The following is an 18,040-nucleotide window of genomic DNA, read 5'->3' as shown; positions in this document are numbered from 1 at the left end:
TTGCAGTTGAAGGCACTGGTGGTGTATGCAGTGAGTTGAGGTGGTATTGGCATTTAACTCAGGAGAAGTCAGGGAGAGAATGAAGCTGCAATAAAGAAGAATGGGTTTCGAGATGCAGTGTTGTTCTTGATGTTACAGGGAATGAAGAAAGGGAAAGGAGTTGAAGTTGTTGCTGTTGCCAGGGAATGTTGTGTGCAGAAGGTTAGAAGTGGCGCTGTTGCCTTCAGCTGGGATGAGAAGAACATGGTGAAACTGGAGTTGCAGCTCAGATGGAGTATGGTTATGTGCAGACTAAGTTGGTGCTGTGATGGCAGTGATGAGCATATGGATCTGAACTGATTGGAGTGGTAATGATTCAGAGGGAGCTGAATGCTGGTGCGTAGAAGACTCAGAAATTGGGGTTAGGGATTAATGTTGAGCTGCAGGATTGAACTGCAATTGATTATTGTCATCTGTTGAATGTCTGGAGTTCAATCTGTTTATCTTTGAATACAACTTAACAATGATGTGGTACTTACAATTTTTAATTGCTGGAATCAGTCTCGGCTGCATGATATTGTGATTACTGATCTAACTCGCAGAACAATGGATGTTGGATGAGCTTTGAATAGCTACTGATCTAAGAGCAGCACAGCAAAGACAAGAACTCAAGCTTTGGCAAGATGAAGTCATTCATACAAGTCCAAACTAGGACCTGAGAATATAACCAGCAATATCAAAAGCTACCTGACCTCAGCAAAAGCTAAGTATTACTTTCTTAAGCTGAATTTTGAAAGCATATTGGAGTTACAGCATTTCAGTCAGTACACACTTCTCCTTAACCATTTTTGCCTTATAATGCATGCAAACTTTCGAGTTTCAATGGAAACAGCATGATATAAATTGTCTAGGAAAGCTTTAAGCTGCCTTTTTATTGCCATATAATTAAAATCTCACCTTAGCTAAATGCATAATTGAATAATAGGTTGACTTATATTAGATCTGTAAAAGCATGAATTGCCTTATAATTAAAATCAATGCTTGAATGCTAGAGAAAAGTTAAATATCCTTATAATGACCTGAGCGCAAATCCAACTTGGTGAAGGACTTGGCCTTAGCTAATCTATCAAACAAGTCGACCACCAGCTGGATTGGGTACTTGTTCTTCACAGTTAGCTTATTCAAATCCATATAGTCTACACACATACGAAGCGCGCCATCTTGCTTCTTTTGGAACAAAACCGGAGCACCAAATTGAGCTTTAGATGGTTGTATATAGCCTGGTTCCAGCAGTTCACAAATATGCTTGCGCATTTCCTCGAGTTCGAATGGTGACATACGATATTGTGCTTGTACATGCGACCTTGTCCATGACACCAACTCAATCATATGATCGATCCTACGTCGTGGCGGTTGCGACTTAGGCAGTTCTGCAGGCATTGTGTCTGCAAACTCTTCTAAGAACTCAGCTATCCCATCTTCAACTTCTACTACCTTTCCTGGTTTGATCTCAACCAACACGCCTAGGAAAGTAGTCAAGCTTTTACGTAGACCTTCTTTCACCTGAATCACAAACAAACATTGCTTAAGTGTCTTGTATGGTTCATCACTTTGTCTCACCCTTGAGACGAAGCATGGGTATTAAAGGTGTTGAATCAATATCACATCTCTATGAGGTAATGGCGACGTCTTCGCCGCGCAAAAGAAATCCATGCCCAATATAAGGTCATAATCATCCATGACCATCGCTAGAAAATCTGGGTTTCCTTTCCATTTATCCAACTTGATTATCAGCATTGCGAACTTTCCCTCGACTGGTTTGTGGTTATGAGTTAACAACTTTGATGGTGCTAGCCGCGCTAGTAACTGTTAAGTTCAATGCCAAGCCAACGTATTGACGGATAAAGGACTTGGTAGCACCGGTATCAGCCATCGCTAATACCCACTCTCCTAGTAAGCGACTGATGTTGCGATGTTGGCCCATGCCAACATCACGCTAAGCCTTTCCAGCATCGTGTAGTTTCTCATCATCACTTGCAACATCTCCGTACCCTTAGTATAGTTCTCATATGTAGAACAACTCGTTTCACCCTCATTTAGTTGTTCCAAGGACCTCTTTCGTGTCTATTTATTGCTTGCATATTCTTAGATATAAGTTTCACATACCTTTAGTGCTAACCTTTGGCCTGATCGTTGCCCCATCCTTTCTAGACCTTCTACTTTTTGTGTGGATCCTTCACTTCCAATATAATTCACGTCCAACTTAAAGAGCATCAACAAAATCAATCAGCCTTCTATAATCCAACGTGAACAGGGAGACCCTTAACCGGGGCTCTGATACCCGAGTTGTCACAGGTTCAAACTACCTAAATGCAATGACCAACCTTGACAATGACATTATGCTCCACATCATAGTTCAACCAACTCTCCCTTAGCCAATTTCTTCACTCCTTGCCTAAAAATCTATTCAGTCCATACTAAACAGAGTAACCATTCACAATCTTTTCAAGCCAACAAACCAGCACACACACTCTGCTTGATGCATAAAATAATAAGACAATTCTTCCTTAGCCAATTTCTTCACTCCTTATTATTACTGCACGCTTAGGGTTACACAATTCTTCTTATTCCGGAGACCCAACCCTTGACAAGATCAGGCTTTTATAGCCTTACAAAAGCTATATACAAGTAACTGTCAGGCAGTTACAAATTTACTTTACACAAGGCAGTTGACCAACTGTGACAACTTTCCTAAAGACAAACAGGCAGTTCCTAGCCTTAGAAACGTGTAAAACAAACATTCCTTCCGTGTAACCAACTTGAAACCGTCAAGGACATGTTCCCCGCACATTTCATCTAGCCTCTCTGCGCAATGATAACTTTGACCAGCCAAAGTCCGGGAATCTTTGCTGAGCATCATTCCCCCAATAATGCAAGTGTGCTAATGCATGTCTTGCTTGCATGCATGCATGCCACATGCATACAAGTTATATGCCAAACTCATTTGGCGCCTCTTGATGCTAATCTCGCATCTTTGGCCATGTCCAAACCCTGTTTGGCACATGCCTTTGCCTAGTTGCAACTCTAAATGTGCCACCACATTTCTGGTCTATGCCATGTTATCAATAATGCATAACTATTGCGCATTATTATTAGGGCGCTTGACCACCCGGTCATGGACACTTACATGTATTCCTATTTAGTCCATATAAACAACATGTTGCATACGCATTTGATATCTCTCCCGTATGCGAAGTAGTGCACCAATAGCCAATAGTTCAATGATTATGAGCAAAAGCAGAGCTAACATAAGTCATGACAAATGGCCTCCCTTAACGGATGTTTGCGGACAAGCATACTTTTCCTTACACCAAGCCTGATCCTAAATTCCTAATCCACCAAGCATAACAACCACACAGAGTAACAGGAGGGGCTGAAATATAGCAGATGACCAAGAGAAAACAAGATAAATCATATAGACAGATTAAGCAACAACTGGTTCTATGGTGTAGTGGTTAGCACTCAGGACTTTGAATCCTGCGACCTGGGTTCGACTCCCGGTAGGACCTTTTTTTTTTTCCTTTTTCTTTCTGTCTTCTTACACATTTGCCCATTTTTCACGTTAAAAAACAATCTCCCAGTAAGAAGATTGTGTCACAATTCACAAACCTTTTCTCACTGAACATTCAATAATACCATACGTGCACGCATTATTTATCCACTTCACTTTGTCAAAAATGTCAACTCTAGTTGTTAGTTTTTACTGATAATAGTCTTATCTTCTTCTCATCTGATAAATATATCTTCCCAGTAGTCATCTATCTAGTTGTTTTTGTTCAGTTGAATCAGTTCATAGTATTTGTATATATACACTTTTTTTCTGCATGGGGGGGCACCACCATTCAATCAATATATAAAACACCATAACCCACTCTCAACTAGATAAACTTCCTCTCCTGGTTTTTGGATTGCCCATAAACTTAAGTTTATCATACCAATATAAAAATCAAAAATATATATACACATATTATAACCAGATGACACACCACCAAAAATTTGGACCCTACAACTTTATTTTTATGATGATCGACTTCATCAAAAGAGTGGTTAGTACTTGCTACTTAGTTAGTACTAGCAGCAGTACATTCAGTGTAAAAAGATAAGAAAGATGATAAGATCATGACAGGATAAGCTTCAATGGTTTCTTTCTTTCCAAAACAAAAAAATCAAGAATTGAAGATTGAAAAATACATTGTAACTCATTATACAAGTTTTCATTCAGTTCTTTTATCACTATCTTGGCCAATGAAAGATATACATTTGTTTCGTTTTGTCTAACATTAACCTACAATTATTGGCCATTTTTGGTTACCTCTTCATCTAAAGATATATTAAGTAACTTATCTAATGTAATCATGTATTCCAATTTAGAGAGAAACCTATAAATTTGGTAATTGTCTAATCTAGTTTAAGAATGACTAAGTAAAGTTTAAACGTGTCATCATTTGAAAGTTTTGGAGTAGGAAGCAATTGACCTTAGTGTAATTAAGGAAAAACTATATTCCAAGGTGTAATTAACAAGTGGGTTAGCTAGCGTTGTTTTGTTGCACTTATCAATGTAGGTTCACTTTCATGTGTGATTGGGGAGTTGTTGCTTATGTAAGCTCTTTTGATTCTTTGCCTAGAAATCTTGAATGAGACTCGAAACAGTAATCAAGATGATTACGTTTTAATAGACACTTCCCCTGGTGGATGAGGGAGCACATAGATTTTAAACTCCCCGCTAGGAGAGTTACTACACAATAACTCAAAATTTATCAGCATTCTAATTTTTGTAGATATACCAGAACAGATGAACACCGGAACTATGTTTTGTATTACAAATTAATTAAGATACATATATGTGTATGATTACTCTCTCTTAAAACTTTCTAATGGATAGATCACACCATAATACTGTATATCTCATTTATTAGCGAAATCATTAAAATATAAACTACATTATTGAGGTTCATGATTAATATAATGTTGGTTTCGATTCTTAACAAGAGTATTAATCAATATTTATACAAAAATGAGTTGATCCAAAAATGCTCAATTTGTGATAGATTATTACAAGATTTTGTGTAATTTATGATAAGATAAAAGCCATCATTAAACTATATTATCCAACTAATACACCAATTACTTCGGATACAACGGTTGTCATTACAAATAAACTAACAACAAAAGATTTCTCATAGAAACATTCACAAATGGCTCAAAATTTGTGCAGTGTGTAGTATAAAATTGCAACATTTGCTTTTTATAGAATCTTATCTTATTTATCACCTTAACCACCACTAATTAAACATGTTTAAACATTCTTTTGAGGTTGATTTCCGCACTTACTTATGAAACCCTTCATTTTATTTGTCTGCTTCATTTTACCTAGTCCCATGAACAAGCATATCCGTTTCAAAATCCCGTATGCCAGAGAGATATGATTGATGACTGTCATGTATGCTTTTGATAGTTAAGTAAGCCTCGTTTCATTGATAACCATTTGGGTGATAATTATTACGCGGAACTATTCTCAGTAATACAGAAAACGGTTTAGTGCTGACGGGTTTTGAATTCAGGTCATTTGTATTATCACTTAGAACTTTTATATTAATAACCGTATTATTTGAATTTGGAATCTCTCATCCACCCACATAAACAAATTTAGAATCCTTCATCAACTCACAAAAACAATCTGGTAATCTAAAAATATAACATAATCTACCTATCAATATATCCCCGATTGTGTCATGGGGAAAACTTAACAAAGTTTATCTTGGATTAGACATTAGCAAAATCCCTAATTATGAGCAATTGGACTTGATAATCTCTTCCATGAATGAGACTTGAAAGAAGGGTGTAAACATTTTGGTTGTCGCATCTGAAAGAAACAGAAGCAGGCTAATAATAATAACAGCTGTCCAAAGAGTTTTTTCTCACAGTTCACTAGATCCGAGTGAGGGCCCTACTTCACGTGCCGGTCATGCTCCCTACCGTATACATCAAACACGTGTAAGAGATTCATGAACGTATACAGATGGCATCATCTCGAACGCTTAAACGGGGACCACTGTTCACCACTCTGATTTCTAGAACCAGGTGAAATACATGTCACGACAAAGTTAAATCCAGAATGAAAAAAAGAGTTTGTTTTCTTGTGTTGTTTACCATTTTACCCTCATTCAGTTCTCTTCCAATCAGAGGCAAGCGTATATAGGACTCTCTCATTTTTGTTGCTATGTACACCAATAATACTTCCATTTTGTATGCTTTCCTACACGTGGATTGCGTCTTCGATTGTGTGTTCCGGTATAGCTTTGGACGGTTCAACCTTGGACCTTTAACTGGTCCAAATGAGTTACCAGTGTGGCTCACTATAACATTGACTCGCAACGGCAAAGCCATGACAGCAGGAAAAATGGTGTGACTGTTTGAACAACCTAATGTCATTGAGAGCCAATTGTTAGATACGGAAGTTTCTGCCGATTAATAAAATTCTTTAATTTGCATAAAAAGAAAAAAAATCGGTGAAATGTAAATAATAACCGGAAAAATATTTGGAAGATGAATTATTTATCCAAATATTTTTAAAACATGTTTCTAATGGACGTGTATAAATTAGTATGGGTAAAATGGACACCCGAAAAATAGCAAGAATGAAATTGGGTTCATCCTGACTTAAACTTATAAAAGAGCGAGGGTGAAACTGGATGCATCCTGATGTAAATTAAAAATAATATAAAGTATTTGAAAATGGGTAGGATGAAACTGTTTACATCCTGCCTATTTTTACATTCTCGTCCATTTAAACAATATCAAATTTTACATGTTTCTTTTACCCAGAAATTATCGTTATTGGGTTAATTGACCAATTTTGTGAAAAATATCTAACTATATTATATCTTTTTATCTTAAAATATCTAACTGCATTTTACATGTTTCTTTCACCGTATATTCTCCATTTCTCTCTCTTCTCTCCCCCTCCTCTCTTTCTCTCGCCTTATTCATTTTCAGACAAACTTTAGAACGGAATTTCAAATGTCAGGCTAAATTGTACCGTTATTTTACCGTTAAACGACTTTACGGCAAAATTTAGAACGGAATTTGATCGTAAGATCCGAGGAACTCAACATAAATTGTTCCTACTAGGCATCTTCTAACAGATGCAAGTTCTGATTATCCAAGATACATTAAGAAAATAGATTCAGTATACAAAAAAGAGAAAGAAGACTCTTTTGGATTTCAAACTTTGATCACAGACTGATACAAAAGACACTTTGTTACCCAAGACACTGAAGACACCTAGCTACCAAGACATTGGAAAAGCTACTGAAACCGAGTTACATTCTGTTCTCAAGAGAGTTTTCTTGATCTCGTTTTCTAAAGGAGTAGCACACAACATATCGTTGTCCTCTTGACCTATATTATTTGGTATAAGATTTATCATACTATGGTTAATATGAGGATTTACCGTAGTAGCAATTTTCTGAAAGTGACTTGTTATACAATCTGAAATTTCCTCCTTTTTGTTTAACCAAACATTATTTTCATCTTTAAGAGTTTCGATTCTGTTTCTCCTAAATCTCTGTTTAGCTCTATTGTGGAAAAATCTAGTGTTTTTGTCCCCTAAAACAATATTCTGGTCTTTACTCTTATCTTTCCTTTCTTTTATAGCATACCATTTAGCAAGATCGCGTCTCAAGTTTGTTAGGTCAGTTATTTTGTTAGGGTAGTTTGCCATGCTATTTGTCTTATCCATATCTTTTTTTATCTTTTGAATATTACTACTGATGTTTCCAAAACTAGTTCTATTCCAATGTTTCAAGATATGTTTCACATTTACAAGTTTATTATTTACTTTCTGGGCTGGTAACCCTCTAATGTTTTTGTTCCAACTATTCAGGATTAATGGTTTACACTCCTCATGTTTAATCCATTCCCCGAAATATTTAAAAGGCGTAGGGCCATCAAAAATACTATCCCAATTGTGACATTCTTCATGTAGATAGTAAACCTAAAAGTAGAGATAACTGGATCTGGAAAGGCTTTCTAAACGGTATAAACCAAATTAAAAAATGTTTCTACTGGGAGATAGGAAATGGTAAGAATATCGACATCTGGGATGATCTTTGGATCCCAGACACGCTAAAATTCCTATGCAAAGACCTGATACAAATTATGAGGGTCTAAGAAAAGTGAGTGATCTAATTAATGATAAAAAAAATGGGATCTAGAGAAATTGAGTAAATGTTTTGATGCGCACACAACAACAACAGAAAATAAAAATTCCAGTGGAAGATAAAATGGACACTACCAGATGGACTCTAAATGATAAAGGTACGTTTTATGTCAAGTCGCTTTACAATCATATAAACTCTGGAGGACAATTGAAAAAAAATGGAGTATGATATGGAGAATGGAGACTTCTCCTGCCATTAAAACTTTCATCTGGAAGGAAGCCCATTCCATACTCCTAAATAGTATGCGAGTGGCGGCAGTTATACCAGATATAGATACTAAGTGTAAACTATGTAATGAGCGTGAAGAAAGTATGACATATTTGTTCTTGCAATGTAACTACGTCTCTCAGGTATGGATGCATTTTAATTTTGATATAGATTTTATACGGAATGGTACTGTTTCCTTCCATGAATGGTTAACTGATTGCTTCGCAAATTCCCAAAGGGGAGAGTATGATATTGATTGGTATGTCTTATGCAATACTGTAATTTGGTTCATATGGAAAGTGCGACGCAAGGTTGTTTTCAAACATGAAAAGCATAATAGTGTAGTGACATCAAATAACATAATTAAGTTTGTAAATAGTTATAATGCTACAAACAAATCGGGGCATAATATAATGGATGATTTATTTTACAGCTCAAAAAATGACGAGTCGCTTCATATTACTACAACCCTACGAAACTGGACCTAACAGACTGTAAATGTGAATGAAAAAATGAAAAATGACACTCACAATAAACATAGCTTTACACAGGATAGACTACTCTTCAAAAGCTGGTGTTGGACTGACTCTTTGTGACCACACAGATACAGTCAGAGAAGTAAGAGGACTCTATGCCGACTGTACAACCAGAGATGATTTAGAAAAGGTGGGAGCAGATGCAGCTTTCCAATGGGCAACACAGTGGAGCGGACACAGAATCTCTTTCACGAGTGATTCAGAACCAACCTTGCTGCTGTTAATAGGAATGTATGCAAAAGATCGCCAACAAAGATACGAGATCAGTGAAGATTTTGGAAACAACACAAAATTTGACATTAATTTTATAGCTCAAGATTTTACTTTAGTAAGAACAGAAAATGTCATTTGAGCTGCAAAGCTAGCTTCTTTTTATAACAAGTATATGATCAAACACTACTGGGTGGATCACAGTCTGCAGGCGATGCTTAATTCCCTAACTATTCAGGATTGAAATGAAATTGTAATGATGAATCGTTGTTCCAATTATGAAACAAACGGAAACTTAATTTCAATGTATTGAGGGTGACCTCCTTTATTAAAAAAGGAAAAAGAAAAAGGATGTTACATAGAAAATTTTAACTAGTATTTACACTTACATGTCAAGTTTAAAACGATCATATTGAAAAGTGATCTTACCAGCTAACTGCATTGTTGGCATGAAGCTACGAAAAGACCAAAACGAATAGACATTTGGACAGCACACCGACTTCTAAACACTGTGTGGTCCGTTTTTGCTTGGGTCTGTTTGGTGTACAATTATCCGCTAACTATCCGGTACTGTTTGGTAGAGTTTTAGTGTTTTGTGTTACGTGTATGGTTACAGGACTCTCCTAAATCCACCCGACCTCCTACCCTAAGGATTTAAGGTGTATAATCAAAGAAGCTACGTCGAAGTGTAGTCAAAATTCCCTCGAAATATAAGAGGACAAAAGAAGTAATAATGTCGTAACTTGAAAAGGAATATAAAATAAATATCTATGCAGAAATCATTTAATAATACAAGGGTAAAACAGTAATAATCCAAGAAAAATGGTGAAACCTTATCCATTTCCGTCTTTATAAAAGCAGAACAAGAACGGGGCAAAAATGAAGCACCACAGCAAAAACAAAACCAGTTAAAAAAAATTAGAAGTTTCAATTTCTAAACTGTTTGATTCGATCAAAAGGATTCAAATCTGTAACAATGGCGACTATGTTTGAATTCGATGAATCGGATATCTGGAGTTCATCAAACCATCATCATCAGCACCATATTTCATCTGATCATCATCAGAATCAATTCAAGAAACCGATTCGCAGTCAAAAATCGTTGAAAAAGACTATCGATCATCATCATTTGAGTACGACTCCAAAAACTGGATCGTTGCCAGTGAATGTACCAGATTGGGCGAAGATACTAAGACAGGAACAGAGGAGAGAACAAGTATATGATGATGATGAATCTGATGAGGATGATGAAGATTGTGGTAATAAGAGAATACCTCCTCATGAGTTTTTAGCAAAACAGTTTGCGAGAACAAGAGTTTGTGCTGCTTCATTTTCTGTTCATGAAGGAATTGGAAGAACTCTTAAAGGTAGAGATTTGAGTAGAGTTAGAAATGCTATTTGGGAGAAAACTGGTTTTGAAGATTAATCTGAATCTAAATATCTGATCAAGCCGATCGTATTATTATGGATCTAAAACCTAACTTATTATTATTATTAACTTAAGATTATCACAGAAAAAATTGGAATTTTTGAAGTAATTATATTATTATTATTATGAGTTTAGTATTAGATTTGAAATTTGGAAATTTTAATTATGCGCTGGTTTTTATTTTTATTTTGGGGTTTAATCAATGTAATTTTCGGGGAAATATAGTAATTTTTAATGAAGAAAAAATTTGGAATTATTAAGATTTTGTTTTTGTAGTACTGAGGAACTTCTCTTTCTATCAATTCTGTGAATGTGGGGTTTGAAATGAAAATTTTGGTAGTAGAATAAAGTTGAAAGTTTCATAATTAAGTTCGTTTTTTGACTTTGGAGTTTCGAAAATGACTATTCAAAATCAACAATCCTTCGCCGGAATTTAGAAAAGAAACTCCAACGGCCGCCGGATTAGACCAGTAGAACTGGAATGGTGAAGTTGTTTTGGTAAGCGGTATTTAATTTTAAGAAATTACCATCAGTCATAAAAATATTTGTACTGTCAATTTATCACAGCAGACTGAAATACATCTCAAGAAGGAAGCCATCCCATCTGATATCTGTCATCTAAAAAGTAATGATATGACAGTCAACAGAGTATTTTGGATTTTGCCTAATTTAGGGCCTCCTAATACAACTTGTAGTTGTAGATGTAGACTGTAGTTGCATCGTTTACATGACCTCCTTGAATATCTTGAAACAGGATTGATTGGTATTGGTAATTGACAAAATGAAAAGTTGATGACTCTGGAGTTCAGCTCACGGGGATGTAGGATTTGTTTTTTCAGTTTATTTTATGATTTCTCGGTGTTGGGATGAGCCATGAGAGTCTGTAGTAGACACTTACGGGGATGTAGGATTTAAAACGTGAAATTAGCGGGAGTAATGTGGATTTTGAGCACATATCGTGCCAAGGGGTCCCTAGTCCGAACAAGTCCTTCAGGCCCTCGAAATGAACCGCCCATGTGGTTGAACAGCTTAATAGTGACATAAATTTTAAGTGACCTAAACTTTTGTAGTGACCCAGTCTTTTCCAACATCAGAATTAATTACCTAGAGTGAGATCACACAGGGAAACAAAAACGCGGTAATGCTGCAAAAGTCATCAAAGTCACCGGCCACATTATTGGAGCATCGCATTGACAAAATAAAGCATTCGAGCCAATGGAAGTTCATGACTTTGGAAGTCTGGATTTCAACTGACGCAACAAAATTTTAAAACGCGTAATCTCTTCTTTCTTTCTTTCTTATCGGCATGGTTTTTTACTCGTAATTTTAACTTTATTCATTATATCCATTGAACAATTTTCCATTTACCACGTCTTTTTTACATCTGACAGTCGTTCTCATCGATCAGGAGAGATTAGGATTGGTTCAAGAATATGCTTCATCTTCCACGAAACGGTCACTTCCAGTCAAATATTCCGTGCTGCCAAACTTTACTCGCGGCCCGGTATATTTTACATGTAACATGGTGCATATGATTGTTTTTCTGATGTAAATCTAAAAATGGCTTTCCAGTGAATTTTCGGGTGGTCCAATTCTCTTTTACCCGAAATAAATAAATGATAAACCGTGGAGTACGGGTAACTCAAATACACTGCATTGTGCTGTTAATTCAATCTTAATCCTCATACTTAACATATTAAGTAATCTAATTATCCGCCGTCGTCGCGTGTTTGATTAACCAACCAAATAAGCTGTCGTTCCCCTGTTTGTAAACACCTTATAAAGAACAATTGAAACAAAGACTTTATACAAAATGGGAGCCATGACAGATTAGCTTACACCATTATCAGTATTTAAGTTTGTTTAGCACAATAATCTAATATGCATTATGCTTTGTAATCTGAAATTAGGGATCTTAAGATTTAGATTTCTCCTAAAAAGTGAGGTTAGCACATGTCATGCATGTGGTTCAACACAAACTTGATTAGATTATGAAGTAGCTAGGAAAATGACTTGTCCATTAAATAAAAGTAGGCTTTGTATGGAATCATTTCTTATAAATATAGGGAAATTTTTTAGCTTTTAGAGGTGAAATTGTTATGGTTTATTCGGACATTCCAGGTATAAGGTCAACATTCTTCATTCATTGGTTACTTTCTTTTCCCATAATGAAATGGATAATAAATCTAAATCATGTTTAGTTAGTTCATTATGATGATACACCTCTAGGATATCCACATGCTTATAAGTTATGATAGAGCTCAAGCAATTTCTGATTTACTCTAATCACTCTTGAACAGAAAATTGAATATGAAATATTTGGATTATTAAAAATATTCAAGATCGGAAATAAATCACTTCACTGGTATGGACAAACGTACGCAAGTAACGTTTTTCTATCATTCTGACGGATTGATCGTAAGAATTTGTGATTAATCTGGTGAAAGTTTGTGTTGAAATTAAGGTGGTGAGGGATAATCCTATTAAACGGTGAGTCAGTAGATATACGTTGCAGTGAATTGGATATAATAGTGACATGTTTGTAAAGTCATTAGCAATTATGGGCATATATATTGTGACTTTCTACTTTACAAAACGATTTCAAAAAAAGTCCCCCGGTCCGTCAGAGTGCTAAATGTCGACATCTTTATCTTTTCTTGAGATGTGAAAAAAATGAAACAGACAGAGACACGGAATAATATCAAAACCTAACAAAACCAACACTTCATTGGTTGATATGGATTTGCTAGCAGCTGATAATGCCCTTGGATACCCTCACCTCACGTCAATATCTACACAATGGGATCTTTGTTGTGCACAGTCGGATATCCACTGGGTATTGGTACTAGCAGAGGTCAGGTAAGGCGTCCCCCCTAAATCACATTTGTTTGGCTTGGATAAGATATCTGAAGCACGCGTTAAGTCCCGGAACCAGGAACGAAATAAAACTACGTTTTTAAAAGCGTATCGTCAAACTAAATTATAATTTTTCGACTTCGTTAAGGCGAACAGTAATTTCTCAAGAAGTATTGATACACTTTATTAGTGGTTCTCAAATGGATTCTTCAAATGTTCATGGTTGGATGTGGCGTGATGATTCATTCTTTTCCGAGAGAATAGCAGTTGCCTAAGCCTTGCCTAATTGGAAAGTATGAGCCAAAACTTAGATATCCAAGAATGATAACACTTGACATAGTTAACTAAGCCCAATAGCCCATCAAGAAATACCAAAACAAATAGTCTGCAAAGGGGTGTCATGCATGATTTAACCAAAATGCAGCAGGCTTTGCCTAAAAAAGCCTTTGCGGCAGCCGGCGTACCACGTCCTTCGATCTGCTTTAAACAAGTGAAAACTACAGTAAGACCCATTCTCCCAAATTTTTTCACTGAGAAACTCACGGACAGAAAAGTTTAGGCGCGCCTCCAGTTTTGGAAAAAAACTTACTCCCAAACCCAAAATTTATTAAAATTAGGTTATTCCTTCTTCCTTCTTCCTTCTTCCACGCCCACAAAAGTTATGTGATTTCCTTCTTCCTTTTCTTCTTTGTTTAATCGGCTAGACCCTAACCCCAATTCTTCTTCGTCTCTGCATCAAATCCATCTCTAATTCTCGATCTGAACGTGAAGTGGAATACACAGACGAAGCTTATTATGAAGGTCATGATGTTATTGGAAGTCTCGTAAGTGCATGCTTGTTAGAAAGTGGTGGTACTATACAAGTAGAAGGCGGTGATTACAGGGAGGTGGTAAAAATGCACGATGTAGTCCGTGATTTGGCCATATGGAGAGCCTTTGATCTTGGTAGGACAAAAGGTAAGGTCTTAGCAGTTCGGGCAGAAAACAAACTGAAGCTCCATGAATGGGAGAATGCAGAGAAGATCTCTCTTGTAGGCAATAAATCAATTAAAGAACTCGATGGATCACCAAATTGCTCCAACCTCCCAACTGTGCTGCTCAATCACAGTTATCTGAAGACTATGTCGGATGACTTTTTTCAGTTTATACACATGCTTAAAGTTTTAGATATGTCTGGTTGGAGGGCACCGAAGCTCCCAACAAGTATTTCTTCACTGGCTGAATTACAATACTTGGGTTTATCATTCTTAGGTAGACATATAGTAAGTCTGGGGACTTTTGTTCATCTTACAAAATTAAAAATGTTGGACTTATTTGATTATACAGAGATCAATTGGGAAGAAGAAGGTGGACCAAGTCTCAGCGAGTTGGAAAGCTTAAAAGATTTGAGTTATCTCGGAATCTCCATTGGGACAGGTATTGCTTTTCAAAGGTTATATGTAGACTAAATCACGGTTTATAAATTCACAAGAAGAATCAATATAGTTTGACCGAGATAGTATGTATCACTAACTCATTGCCATTGTTCTAATTTGGAATAGAACATGTGATGAGCGATACAGGTACATACCATTGACTCATTTGAAAGCTCGGCCGCTGTTGGTACAACACATGCGCATAACTGCTACTCGTGAAAATCATTGTAAAGTAAGAAGTAGGTGCAACGCTCTGTAAAGTATAAATACCATTTTTTTTTTTAACTTAGTGATCCGTGGATATGTTGATGACAGGGCCAAGAAAGGTCTTCATTTAAAAGAAGGTCAAAATGAGTTAACTCATTAGCAGCAAAAAAAATATAGCTAATTAAGCTTTGTCCAAAGGTTAGGTAGCAACACTAACTATTAGTGCTAAGAGTGTGATGCTAAGAACTCTAATATCAGGACTCGAATTTAAAATAATCAACAAGAAGAAGATCTGAACTGTGTTTGTCTATGCTGAAAGAAAATATTCCTCCTCATAAATACACATTTCTTGTTATATTTGGTAATGGTGGATCGGGAGCTACGGATGGAGGATAATGATTTGCGTGGGAGTTATTGAAACATGAAAGAAGATGATGATGTGCTTATGACTGCATAACATGTCATGCAGTCGACAAAATATCCGGATAACATGTTATGTAGTCGTGAAAATGGATGCATAACCTGTTATGCAGTCCAGAAAACGGTTGCATAACACGTTATGCAGTAGCTTTTTTGTTACTATTGAAACCAACAAAAATAAAGACTGCATAACTTGTCATGCACCTACAATAATATCTGCATAACCTGTTATGCAGTCGTGAAAATGGATGCATAACCTGTTATGCGTCCGAAAATATGGCTACATAATGCATTATGCATCGAGAAAATAGATGCATAACCTGATATGCATCCGTAAATATGGATGCATACTGCATTATGCATCAATTTTTTTTATGTACGCACCAAAATCAACCAAAACAATGGTTACATAACTTGTTATAGATGCATAACTTTGTTATCCAAATGCATAATTTGTTATGCAGTGGAGAAAATGGTTGCATAATTCGTTATGCGTCTGCATAATGTGTTATGCATCTTTTTTGGTGGCTGCATAATGGTTATGTATCAAGTTTTCGAAAATTTTGCCTAGAATGATGATCACCTCCGATTTTTTCGTGAAAAACAAAAATTTGATATTCATGTTTTTACTCGTTGCGTAGCTCTCTTAAAAAGATTACCAATGATATAAAATTTGTAAAATTCCAAGGCGCGGATTTTTAGATATGTTATATCCAAGTTGTGTTGCCAATTATACCCCTGATGCATAACCTGTCATGCAGATGCATAATCCGTAATGCATACATTTTAATAATTTCATATAATTATGGGTGTCACGGAAATAATTATGGGTGTCATGGTACCTAAAATTAATTGTGGGCCTGAAAACAAGAATATTATTTTTTTTGGGCCTGTGCCAAATTTTCCCTTTAAACAACATAGGAGAATTGTCAACCAAAACAACAAGACTCATCTTCATAAATTTCTATCTCTTTTCAGTAGAAATTTCATGATCTTACACTGATGTCAATTGTCATGTATTATTGAAGAGGTACATCTTTATGTCTGGCCTAGGGCTGCACAACGGGTAGGGTGGGTAGGATATGGCCTATACCCGCCATCCTACCCGTTTACTGGCGGTTAAGAAAAAATTTATCCGCCACCCTACCAGCCATTAAACGGGTAAGATCCTACCCAACCCATTCTCTGGCGGGTCGGATAGGGTAGGGTGGCGGGTATAACCGTTTCTTTTAATTACTACTACCCGAAAGGAGGAGAAAAAAACAGAGGAGGAACGGATAATAATAAGAGAGATGATTCAAGTTCCTGTTATTGAGATCAAAACTCCAAAGTTGGTACTAGTTGGAGAAGATTTCAAAAATCTTTTTTAAGAAAATGAAGGAGAACGAATTCGTGGAAATGAAATTAGACTCCCCCACAAAGTCTGTTGGGTCTACAGGAATTAAGACACCAAGAATTGAATCAGGAGGATCAATTCAATTTGAGGATAAAGAAGAAGATTTCATAGAGAATAAGAAAATTGATGATGATCAAGAGGCGTCGAAGAAGAATTGTTCGGATTCGGGTATGAAAAAAGATCAAAGAAACTTACAAGAAAGGAACAACGGTGGTGGTTTGCATATTTGGAAGTGGAGGATAACTGGAATTGGAGCTCTCTGTTCTCTAGGAATCACTGCAGCTACTATCTGTATTTTCATTATAGGAAACAGAAAAAAACATCATCAGCAGAATCAAAAATTCAGATTTCAGAGTTATGCAGAAGACAACGAGGTCTGCAAATTCCCTTCATTTTTTTTTACATGTTTATCATTTCAGCTTATAAGCTATAAAAGGAAGGACATGTTTATCTATACGACTGTTAGATAAATAGGCGGGTAGGGTAGGATAATTTCGAACTTTACCCGTCACCCTACCCATCTAACGGCAGTTAAGAAAATCTTTACCCGTTATCCTACCCGCCAAATAGTGGGTAGGATAGGATACGGTTAAAACACTGGCGGATAGGGTAGGATTGGCGGATATGGGTAGGGTATGTGCACCCCTAGTCTGGCCACCTTTGTCATGAATACAGTTGACCCTTTCCTCGATGCCATTACTCAAGAAGAATTTACTTGACTTTACCGTCACCGACCGCAAAATCCGCGTTTTAGTTCAGGGTGCAAGCGGCTGCCCCCATATGCTTTTTCCAAATACGGCACACAGAACCGGTCTACTTCTGGGTTGTGTTTTAAACTCCTCTCAAATGCGGGATACAAATTTCTGCAGAGTATACATAAAGATGCTATATGTAAACATTTTAGGATCATTTCATTTCCGAACCTCAAGGCCCATACTAGAGAAAACTTAAGAAGTTCAAACTTAATTGTAACGGGCTTTTATGTATTCTAGTAAAGCCCAGTGTGAAGTCGTCTAGACGAGACGAGTAAAAGCTGCGGCTGTAAAGTGGAGAAATACGAGTTAAAACTTTATTATGTAGGGTCACATTGAAAATTCCAGAAT

The 18,040-nt window shown here is 36.4% G+C and overlaps 3 protein-coding genes and 1 non-coding gene across 4 annotated transcripts; 3 read left to right on the top strand and 1 right to left on the bottom strand.

Annotated features, from left to right (window-relative positions):
* Nucleotides 1-1,038: 1,038 nt before the first annotated feature.
* Nucleotides 1,039-7,780, bottom strand: LOC113324573. The gene is made up of 3 exons (XM_026572885.1): nt 7,493-7,780; nt 2,146-2,241; nt 1,039-1,542 (listed from the first exon to the last, which is right to left on the bottom strand). The coding sequence occupies exons 1-3, from the start codon at nt 7,778-7,780 to the stop codon at nt 1,039-1,041; spliced, it is 888 nt and encodes a 295-aa protein (XP_026428670.1).
* Nucleotides 3,477-3,548, top strand: TRNAQ-UUG. The gene has a single exon. It is a non-coding gene; the product is annotated as a tRNA-Gln (tRNA).
* A 2,298-nt stretch (nt 7,781-10,078) lies between the features above and the next one.
* LOC113320494 lies at nt 10,079-10,918 on the top strand. Its single transcript, XM_026568400.1, has one exon. The coding sequence runs from the start codon at nt 10,191-10,193 to the stop codon at nt 10,638-10,640; it is 450 nt and encodes a 149-aa protein (XP_026424185.1). The 5' UTR covers nt 10,079-10,190; the 3' UTR covers nt 10,641-10,918.
* A 517-nt stretch (nt 10,919-11,435) lies between these two features.
* Nucleotides 11,436-17,407, top strand: LOC113324572. The gene is made up of 4 exons (XM_026572884.1): nt 11,436-11,463; nt 11,714-11,732; nt 16,894-17,311; nt 17,357-17,407. Exons 1-4 carry the CDS (start codon nt 11,436-11,438, stop codon nt 17,405-17,407), a joined length of 516 nt encoding a protein of 171 aa, XP_026428669.1.
* The last annotated feature ends 633 nt before the right edge of the window (nt 17,408-18,040 follow it).

The sequence above is a fragment of the Papaver somniferum genome, chromosome 11 (assembly GCF_003573695.1).
Source record: "Papaver somniferum cultivar HN1 chromosome 11, ASM357369v1, whole genome shotgun sequence".
NCBI lineage: Eukaryota > Viridiplantae > Streptophyta > Magnoliopsida > Ranunculales > Papaveraceae > Papaver > Papaver somniferum.
The sequence above is the reverse complement of the archived record's forward strand: the minus strand, read 5'-3'. Positions and strand labels throughout refer to the sequence as shown.

What these genes read in the sequence shown, in the direction of transcription:
- LOC113324573 (XM_026572885.1), bottom strand. Translation starts at nt 7,780, where the DNA reads ATGGATAAGACAAATAGCATGGCAAACTACCCTAACAAAATAACTGAC. An exon ending in TTCAGAAAATTGCTACTACG is followed by an intron (nt 2,242 to 7,492) that starts GTAAATCCTCAT and finishes ATGCTCTTTAAG; the next exon opens with TTGGACGTGAATTATATTGG. An exon ending in GCCAAAGGTTAGCACTAAAG is followed by an intron (nt 1,543 to 2,145) that starts GTATGTGAAACT and finishes TTTGTGATTCAG; the next exon opens with GTGAAAGAAGGTCTACGTAA.
- LOC113320494 (XM_026568400.1), top strand. Translation starts at nt 10,191, where the DNA reads ATGGCGACTATGTTTGAATTCGATGAATCGGATATCTGGAGTTCATCA.
- LOC113324572 (XM_026572884.1), top strand. Translation starts at nt 11,436, where the DNA reads ATGACTCTGGAGTTCAGCTCACGGGGAT. An exon ending in GTTATGCAGAAGACAACGAG is followed by an intron (nt 17,312 to 17,356) that starts GTCTGCAAATTC and finishes TTATCATTTCAG; the next exon opens with CTTATAAGCTATAAAAGGAA.